Below are 10,307 nucleotides of genomic sequence, written 5' to 3'. Positions count from 1 at the left end.
CGGTAAGAAACGAAAACTACTTTCACCCCTGGATCCGACACATAGGCTACAGTACCTCCAGGTAGACCCCCCAGGGCATGACGAGCGTGGCCAGCAGCAGGTCGGACACGGCCAGGGAGACGATGAGGTAGTTGGTGGTGGTCTGCAGGGCCCTCTCCCTGGACACGGCCACGCACACCAGCACGTTGCCAAACACCACGCAGAAGATGAGCAGCACCAGCAGCACTGCGTAGAAGTTATACGGAGGAGAGGACGGGGACAGGGGCACCGTGCAGTTGGCGGCAGTGGAGGAGGAGGAGAGGGAGGAGAGGATGGAGGAGGAGGAGGAGGGGGAGGAGGAGCTCTGGGAGAGGAAGGGGGTGGGATAGGGATAGGGGGAGGGAAAAGAGGGAGATGGGGGTGATGGAGAGAGGGATGGAGGTGGAGAAAAGGAGGAGGAGGGGAGTGTGTCCTCGGTGAGATTGTAGAAAGGCATGATGACTGACTGATGACGCATGGAGGAGAAGAAGAAGATGATAGATTAAAGGGGGTTAATGAGGAAGAGAAATAAAAGAAAAAAATAACAAGTACGGAGAGTTAGGATGCAATCAACACACTACACCATTTTCCTCTGTACGGCCAAGAGGAGCTGGCGATCTATCAAGACGTGGATCACCAGGATAAATGATATTGTTATTAGTTATTAGATTCAATACTTTTTTTATTGTATAACTGTAATTTATACAATTTCCGGTGAAATGAAAATAGAGAGGCAAGGCTGAAAACGTACCATGCTATTGTTAGATTATTATATTATGCAGAGGGAAAGAAATACCATAGTATTATGAAAAATGATGTTATATTACAGGTATTACAGATAACATTACGCATATTAAAAGATTAGATCAGTGGTTCTTAACCTGGGGTGTGGGCACCCCCTGGGGGTGCGCCAGAGATTTCAGGGGGTGCGCGGAATTTTGTTTGAGTTGAGGTTGTGAACAAAATTCTGTAATTAGGCCAAATTAAGACATATTTTAAGGTATTGGTTAATGCAAGAATCATTGTAATCAATCACTTTTAATAATTTTTAGTGTGAATATACGTGTAGAAGTTTGGGTTGGGGGTTCATGGCTTGTCTTCGGCACAGAGAAGGGGGTGTGTTAAGAAAAAAGGTTAAGAAGTACTGGATTAGATGAGGGTAGGGATGCAAATTATCGATTAATTCATTAATCATTAGTTGATAGCCTTATCGATCGACTTACGATTAATTGATAAGCGGCATTTCCCCCCCCCGAAATCTCAATGTTTCTCGACAAAAATCTACTCAATCTAAAAATTTCAATTAGAAATTGAGATAAAATACCACATTTAAATTAATTCTAATTCAATTATTTAAATATTCCCACTATTCACACCCCTCTTCACACACACTCTTCACATGTCCATTTCACCAAGGTCTCTTATCAGTTGAATTCTCGATTAATTGTGATTAATGTTTTTTAATCGATTAATGCATTAATCGTTTGCATCCCTAGATGAGGGACATTTTTATCCTGACCCATGGCCATACACTCAGCAATGCCTCATGGCAGGTAAGAGAATGATTCAAGCCAGTCGTCTGATATTAAAAGATTTCTTAATTCCTTAAAAACCTCTCAACATCACCAAAAACTCTCTTTAGGCAGAATAAAAGTAACAAATCAGACTAATGAGACAAAATGGACAAAAAGCACCAATCAAATAATCAATTTAAACTGGGGGACTAAAAGGCTGTTGGTAGTGATCTGACATGATGTTTATTGGGAAAAACCAAAAGTGACTGACTACACATTATGTCTTTGCTGAATCAGCTTGACACATGACCCAAGTAGGCTGCTGGAATTAAGATCACTGAATATTTGCTGTATATCTGACCTAATGTTGCACTGTACTGTGTTTAGGCCTTATAATCCTTTATTCAGACAGGACAGTTTGAGTGTATGACAGAAGAGAGATGGAGGGAGAATTGGGAAATGACCACGGGCCAGAATCGAACCCCGGTCCCCGCCGTAACGATATGGTGCCTTAGCCAGTTGAGCAATGGCTGAGGCTGGGTGTATTGGGGGTTTTTTTTGGAACAGAGGGTTGGCTTGAATCCCACAAGTGGAGCGCAGAAAATTGCTTACACCCTCATGTCAACAGCAGTGTCCTTGAACAATCCAATATTGCCCCAAGGACTCTATCATGTACTACATAAAATAAGTGGCTTTGGATGAAAAGTATCAGCCAGATTATAATGCTGTAGTGTTTATATACTCAATAAAATCACATCTCATCCACCTGAGGGCACAAAAAAGGTTTAGGCCATTGAAAAGTGTAGCAATGAAAAGAAGGATTTCATTTTGGAACGTTCAGTTTGAATGGCTCAAGGCTCTAGTTTAGTCAGCTGTGACGACAGTGGAGGTCACATACAATACACACACACACACACACACACACACACACACACACACACACACACACACACACACACACACACACACACACACACACACACACACACACACACACACACACACACACACACACACACACACACAGTTCTGGCAGAGGTACAGTAGAGGTGGCATTCAAAACCCAAAAAGGATGGCCGTCACCTCAGTAAGACAGAGGTGCAAAGTGGCTTCTCATTTCATAAAAGATGAACACAGCCAATTAAGTTGAGGAGCTTTCATTAAGGCGTGCCACAAGCAGGAAAGCGGACAAGTGGACAACGACAACACAACATGACGTCTTGGATTCCTCATCTAGGCATGGAAACGTGTCCTATTAAGAAACTAATCATGCAGGCATTGGGTGTTTGCAATCAATAAAGACCCACTGGAAATGCAGTCATGCAAAGTGCTTGACAAATGGACCTCATACATACTTAATGATGTGTCTATCGCTCATGTCATGCTAGGTTTAACTGAATGAACTTGGTATGTGTGGTCTGGTGTGTGTGTGTGTGTGTGTACTTGTGCATACGGTATACGTAAGAGCTTTTTTGCACTTTTCAAGCGCATCGAAAACATCAATAGTTCACAGAGAATAGTCTATCTACACGATTACTGAACTATGATAAATAACATGACCTGTGTGGCAGAGCAGTCATAAGGAACAGCAGTGGCAACATATTATGTGCAGTGAAAGCATGATTGAGATTCTAGCCCCAGGCAGGACACCAGACCGACACACACTGACTGATTGTGACACAATTGATCTTATCATATACCAGCGAAGGAGTCATTAAGTTGCACAAAGGTAATCATTGAAAACCATCTTCATTAAATTCTAAAGCTACATAATTAAAAAACGAAGACCAACATTTGTTTTGATACAATACTGTATATATTCAGGTTTTTTTTGTTATAATATGCATTTTATAATATGTTAAAATATGTATTATAATATGTTTTTTTGCTGATAGCTACTACTGCGCTCTCTGTGCTGTTATACCCAGCAGCTTATGCAGTCATTGGCTGTAGATGTGCTCTGCACAGCAAATCCATCTCAACAATAAAATACAGAAATCATTGCTATGGCAGAACAAAAGAACAAGAACGAATACTTCTCAGTCAAAAGCCTTTTCTCAGATATGATAAGATTTAGAGGTTCTACCGACTCTCAGTCTGTTCCCAGTGTGCTGTGTTTTATTGACAATAACAAAAACATGTTTGTAAGGACAGACACTTCACCCATCTTTTGTGATACAGCGAATGGAACACATGAAAAGTCTGTATGCCTGTGTTTAAAGTGTTTACCTGTGTCAAGTGTATTTACAGTCAGTCCTTTCTACTTATGCTCGGCGTGAGACCTGAGAGGTCTCTTCTGCCTTTTCAGCCCGGCTGAATGCAAGGTCCTGTACACAGCTGCAGAGGATGTGTGGTGGGAACAGCTGTACAATGGCACTGCCCACTCAATAGGAGGAAAATGAGATAAGTGTCAAGTCGATAGCAAGTCGCAACAACACACTATTGACAAACTCACTTAAAAAAAAACAACTCTCTCTCTCTCTCTCTCTCTCTCTCTCTCTCTCTCTCTCTCTCTCTCTCTCTCTCTCTCTCTCTCTCAGGGCTGCTCCATTGTGGAAGATAACAATCAAAATTGAAACCATGATTATGAATCACTATTACTAAACAACAATCAAAAACTGAATTCTGTGCAGAATGTTAATTAAAATGACAAAATGAAATACAAGCAAGAATGCATTAATGCAAGTGATGAACAAAATGAAACTGAAGTGTAATAATTATGTAAAAGGTATGAAGCATGGGTGGGCCTACAGATTTTTGGCTAGAAATATTCTGGTTTCAAGGACCGAAGGCAGGTTGCCCCCTGTGTGATTAAATAATCACAGCAATGATTTAATCCTTGCGGTCAAAATCTGGATTTTCTATTTATTTTGATCAGGGGCGGAGCACTTGTATTGCCATCATAATGGGCTATAAATAACATCTGGTCATTAAGAATAATTGTTGATAAATACTGAGTTTTCTGTTCAGCATAGAAATGTGCGTGGTAATGTCGTTGGGCCAATGAAACCTCGTAGAAGGGGCCCCTGCGAGATGTTTCCCGATCGAAAGCCATTGGCAGCCCCTCCCCCCAAAGTGTTGAGGCCCGGGGTTCCTGGCCCCTATGCCCCCCCCCCACCTGCTCCACTACTGATTTTGATTGATTGTGCAGCATCCCCCCCCCTTCTCTCTCTCACACACACACACACACCTGCTCACTGTAAGAGCATGGTTCTGTTCTTTTTTACATCGAGATGCCATCACCATTGCTGGTCCCTTTTGGGCATTCATTTCAGCTTGAAGGTAAACATTAAGTGTTTCTTTTGAATAGTCTATTGCCCCCCCACAGAGCACTCAAGTCATGCCATTATCACTTGCTGAGTTCAGTCCAACCTTCACAGTTGAAAACAGTTCCATCAAGACTCCACACACACACACACACACACACACACACACACACACACACACACACACACACACACACACACACAGTACCTGTGCTACCAGCACAGTGGGAATCGACAGCACTGAGCATCCGTTCAGACCTTGGATGCATGTAATCAAATAATAATAGAAGCTAGGGAGTGAAGCAAAACAGCAACAACTGTCCTTGTATGGCGGTTGGTCTGGCTGAAACTTTCACTTTAGTATGCTGATCCAAGCTCTCTCCTAGAACCTCCTCTGTCTTCCATGTAATCAGCATAGCAGTGACACGAAAGGAAATCGAAAGTGTCTTTAGACAAGGGCTCAGAGGGGCTGACAGATCGAGCTGGTTTTGACAAGGGTTCCATTCCCTGCACTATTCTCCAACAGTACAACGAATGGGAAAATTCTATGCTGTTGTACTCAATGCTGGAAAAATGTCCAGATGGGGCATTCGTATGTGTGTAGGTGGCTGTCCTGTCCGTCACGCACAAGGTGCATATTAACATGTCGTGCAGCGGCTGCGACGGCGTGTCAGTGACTAATCCATCAGAGGCCTCTCAGATCCGGCTTTAATTAGCCTAGCCACAGATGAGCGGAGGACAGGGGAGGAGTGGAGAGTAGAGTCAGGGGATGGGCGGATGATAGGTCTAGACAGGGCCGCTGTTAGGTGAAAATGCTAGATCCCCCACTAACATCCCTAACACTAAATGTATGCAATAACGTGCCAGTAGCAGGGATTAAAGTTTTCCGTCGCTACGACGGATTTCCGTCAACTGGATGTTCGTTTGGACGGATTTCCGTCCGTATAATTTATGTCAATTAATTCACAATTTTTACTTTCCAACTTAACACAAATCGAGAGCACTTCTGGTCATGAGAAGGTGACAAGAGGTGTTTGGTGTACGGATTTAGTTATACACTCCACCACTGGCGTGATAGGCCTACAACAGATTCACTCATCAGTAGTTTTGAGCCATCCCCGTTCTTCCAAAAAAAAAAAAAAAAGAAGTACAGCACGAGCGGTGAACAATTCGGTGGCGGTGCAGCGCGAGAGACTAAAAAAAAAAAAAAAGCCAATATTGTTGCTGATGGCAGAAAAGAAAATAAGTGTAATACTATGTCTTTAAAGTGCAATGACAATCGTTAAACGAGTTGGACTGAGATTCCAATATGGGCTAATAATGCATATGCATGGAATGCATAGCTGGAAGAAGGTAGGACACGTTTCCATTATCGTTGCACCTGCCGGGGCAGATTGTTAGAAAAAAAGAATGGTGTACTTCGACTGCGCATGATGTCTTTTTCATGAAGGGTTTGCATTTTAAGCATTGTGGCTTTTACTAACATTATTCATAGTCCCAATGGGACGGCTATCATTGGCAGCTAGCTAGGATAGCCTACCACGCGTTTCATCCTCAAAGTTTAGCGCGTTTGACTGGCTGCGTAAAAGGGCTATGATAGAACTAGCTCTAGTTGTCTTTCTGACAACGGATACTTTACTGTCTCATCTGTAATCATAGCAGATTAACTTTGTTGTTGCCGATATATATTCAAGAAATAAGTTAAACATGGGTTGCATTTTACAGGAGTCACTGTTGCTATCCCAGGCAGAGCCAATATTTTATGCCACGTCTTGTTCTGGGAAGCAGTGTCCTGATGGGTGGACTCATATGGTCGATAAATGCCGTTTCGATGTTTGTTTCACTTTCAAGGCTTGTTGTAGGCTATTGTTTGATGCTATTTTTGCTAACTGGAATAGTATGCAGCAACAGTTGTGTGTGCGTGCTTGTTTTTGAGTGGCTCAACGTCTGTGTCCATCTTCTCGGACTTTGCGTTTCGTTTGAGTTCAGTTATTTGCGCACTGCGCACAGGGCTGATGGGTGGGCGATTTGCCTTGATTCGAGTGGAAAGTTGCGCGACAAGCTTGGGAAAGTGTGTTACTTTTGTTAAACGATAGACGTCTGGCTGTGACTGTGTCGTGTCTGCGTGCGTCGTGTCAGCTTGTATGAGAGAACACGAGTGCGTGCAGGAATTGGGGACGTTTTTTTATATCAATGGTAAGCGTGTGCCTGGCACCGCACATCGAGAGGCAAAAAAGTAGCCATAGGTTTTCAAAACGGTAGAACACAGAGGCAGACTACCGTCCGCACCCTGTTTGTAAACGTCAACAAGTTGTTCGTAACAGGATGAATAGTGAAAAAGGGTGAAAAACATACAAATAACCAACAACTAGTTTTCTCCCTCTGATTGCTATGACCAGACAGTGCATTGTTTTTTAAATGTAAGAAATACAACTGCAAGCAATGCGCACCAGTGCTTTCACCAGAACAGTGTTTGCCCATTCTGATGTGAAAGACAAAATATACCATAGCCTGCTACTACTACAACAACAACAAAAACCATAATGGGATCGCTGTATCAACTCATTGCAATTCCAAGTCAATAATTCTGTGAGATCAGCTACCATTTTGAAGCAAAACTCATTGTGAATCCATTCTGCATAATGTTGTGAACAATTCATAAATAATGGGTAGAAATAAGAGGAAATAACCAAAACCTGCCCCAAATTGCAGTTCAGTGCAATCTGGTGGCCTAGGCCTGCCCCCTCTCCCTCTTTCCCTTTTTTTGTATTTAGGAATTGGCATCTGTAAGCATAGCATTGTAGGCCTACATCTGATTGAGCACATCTGATTTAGTACCTAGGCCTACAGGTACATTCATATTGAGTGTATACAGACCTACTTAGTGTATAATGAATATTCATTGTTAATGTGAAGTGTAAAGTTTTATGTTGGTTGAAGCTCTGATTTTGTGGCAGTTTTTGGTATTACTAGCACCCTCAAGACATAGGCCTATTCTGCTCTAGGCGACTGCCCTGTCTGCCTATGTCTAGCGCTGGCTCTGAGCCTCTGACACCATTCCTTGCGTAAAACCAGTGTATATTTCGTTACGAGGGCAGAGCCTGGCTACATTGGTTTTCGTAGGGTTACGGAGTGATACTCGATCGGGTACCTAACCGGTAAAAAAGTTCAGTCAGATGACTTTTTTTTGCTTTAATCCCTGCAGTAGGCATGTATGACACTAATAATGATGATTGCAGTTGTACGAGGGCAACCAAAAACTTGCTTTCCGGGCCCTGGGCCACCACAAGCAGATGTCTTCCATTAACAGGATAGTACAGTCCTGAGCCCTCTCCAAACTGGCTGTCCTCAACGAGTGCATGGTGGGGGGAAACCCCCAGACCAATACATGCAAGTACAATAATGAGGTTCCACAGTTCATAGACAAAAGGCCAGGTAATCCACAGGCACACGGCCAGTCTCTAAACACTTCTTCCAAGCCACTTCTCCAAGGCCAGCCACATGAGCCCAGTGTGCCAAGCCAGCGTCCAGTGTCCACCTATTCCCCAAGCGGTTCTGAGAGTGAGCCTGTGGCCTATGACAATTATAGGCCCAGAGACCCAGAGGTTATTCGGCGCCCCCATGTGGAATGGACGTGTCAGTGTGCTGTCTATTCTGAGTGCACTTCATGTAAGCTACGGCGCTAAGTTCTGCCAGGAAGATGAGGCGGTATTTAGCTCAATTACTCACTTGCTCTAGTTTTTGGGCACATCCTCTTCCTTGCATTCTCTGTGCCAAAGAGAAAAAGTACTGCATACTTTAATGTTGTCAATAAATATCTTAAATTTCATTTGGTCAATCGAGTCTTTCATGGTAGAGCTAATAGCGCTGACAGCCTTGGCTGATCATTGATCATTCAGTCCATCAATCAATCTGTCTAGTGTCTACTATACCATGCATCCACAGTAGAGTAATATGTTTTAATCCCAAAGGAAATGAAGGTGTGTCTAGTACATAGCATAGGCTACATACATACAAATTACTTCACATAAACATTTGCATGTTAAGAGTCTCTCAGTGCAATAGTTGTCGTCGGTAGAGCAGGGAAGTGGTAGCAGGCATAGGGAAGTCCAGATAGAAGCCCAGGTGGTGGGAGGTGAGATTTGGTGGATTAGCAAAGAAGAAGTGCAAAGATAAGTGTGTAGTGTGTTTGTGTGTGTGTGTGTGTGTGTGTGTGTGGGGGGGGGTGTATGCGGCCCAGTCACCTATGACAATCTCTTTCTGTGTGTCATTCTGGATGGCCCTGGGGAGCTGAAAAGGTTTCTCTGTTTGGCAAAGAATGAGTGCATGGGGTGATTGCAATTGTCCATTATAGAGTTCAGTCTGCTGCATCCATCCACCTTCCAATCTTTCCCTGTGTGTCCTTTGAGTAATTGTGTCTTCACATGATGCCTCCACCTTCTGAGGATTCTCCACTTCATCTTCCCCTCATGTAGCCAATAAGCTTTCAGTTTTCCCCCAGGCACAAGCCTCTCCTGCCCTATAGCCCTATACCTGTGACCTCCACATAAAAGGATGCTATGCTCAGTGCTGTCCATTCCCACTTTGCGCAGGCACTGTGTGAGTGTGTGTGTGTGTGTGTCTGCAGTGCCGCCGGAAGCTTTGGCCAGTCTCAGGACAAAGTCACCTGAAAGGGCTCCCCCATCCAATTTATACAATGTAATGAGAAGCCAATTCTCACAACGTTCACATCTCACGACTCACGTCCTCACATGGCAAGACCCGAGGGTCGGAAGCGACCAGAATGCTTTCATTATACGACACGACAGACTTGTTTTCCGAAACTGCAGATGGCAAAAACGCGTAAGGGAAAAACGCGCACCTGAGGTGGAGGCGAGGATAAGCTCAAGTGCCCTGGCAATGTGTGCCTTTTTCTGCATGGGTGTGAAATGTAGTGTCAATAGATTCAAGATTCAAGATTAGTTTATTACGTCTTATTATAGGTTTGAAGCCTATAAAGAGTAAAAATTGTTGTGTTTTTTTGTGTCCTCAAAAAGATTTAAAAATAAAAATAAAAAAGAGAGAGGGGGGGGGGTGGTGGAAAAAAAGTGCAAAGAAAGTGCCTTGTTGTCTTCAGCATGAATTCAGTAATCTAACTGCTTGGTGGAAGAAACTACTTTGGAGTCTGGTAGTGTGAGACTTCAGGCTTCTGTACCGTTTCCCAGATGGTAGTATAGTAAATAGTTCATGGTTGGGGTGACTAGGATCAGCCAAGATTTTTTTGCCTTCCTGATGCTCCTTCCCTCGAACAGCTCCAGTATGGAGGGTAAGTCACAGCCGCATATGTACTGAGATGTACGCACAACCCTCTGAAGAGCTCTCCTGTTGGCTTGAGAGCAGTTCCCATACCATGCAATAATGGTCCCCGTCAGACCAGGCACGTGCACTCCAATACGGCAGGGGAGGCTGTGCCTCACCTGTCTCTTCTAGACTTCATGAGAATGATGAGATGCAGTAAATGTGAATAATA

General features: G+C 43.6%; 1 protein-coding gene across 1 annotated transcript in view; it reads right to left on the bottom strand.

The window, feature by feature from the left end:
• Positions 1-318, bottom strand: part of drd2l (dopamine receptor D2 like) — a 29,555-nt gene extending 29,237 nt beyond the window's left edge. Inside the window, exon 1 of the mRNA XM_063199258.1 lies at positions 56-318. Within this exon, the coding sequence (XP_063055328.1) occupies positions 56-79 (24 nt within the window). The 5' untranslated portion in view covers positions 80-318. The remainder of the gene's footprint in view (positions 1-55) is intronic.
• Positions 319-10,307: the final 9,989 nt, after the last annotated feature.

The sequence above is a fragment of the Engraulis encrasicolus genome, chromosome 5 (assembly GCF_034702125.1).
Source record: "Engraulis encrasicolus isolate BLACKSEA-1 chromosome 5, IST_EnEncr_1.0, whole genome shotgun sequence".
NCBI lineage: Eukaryota > Metazoa > Chordata > Actinopteri > Clupeiformes > Engraulidae > Engraulis > Engraulis encrasicolus.
The sequence above is the reverse complement of the archived record's forward strand: the minus strand, read 5'-3'. Positions and strand labels throughout refer to the sequence as shown.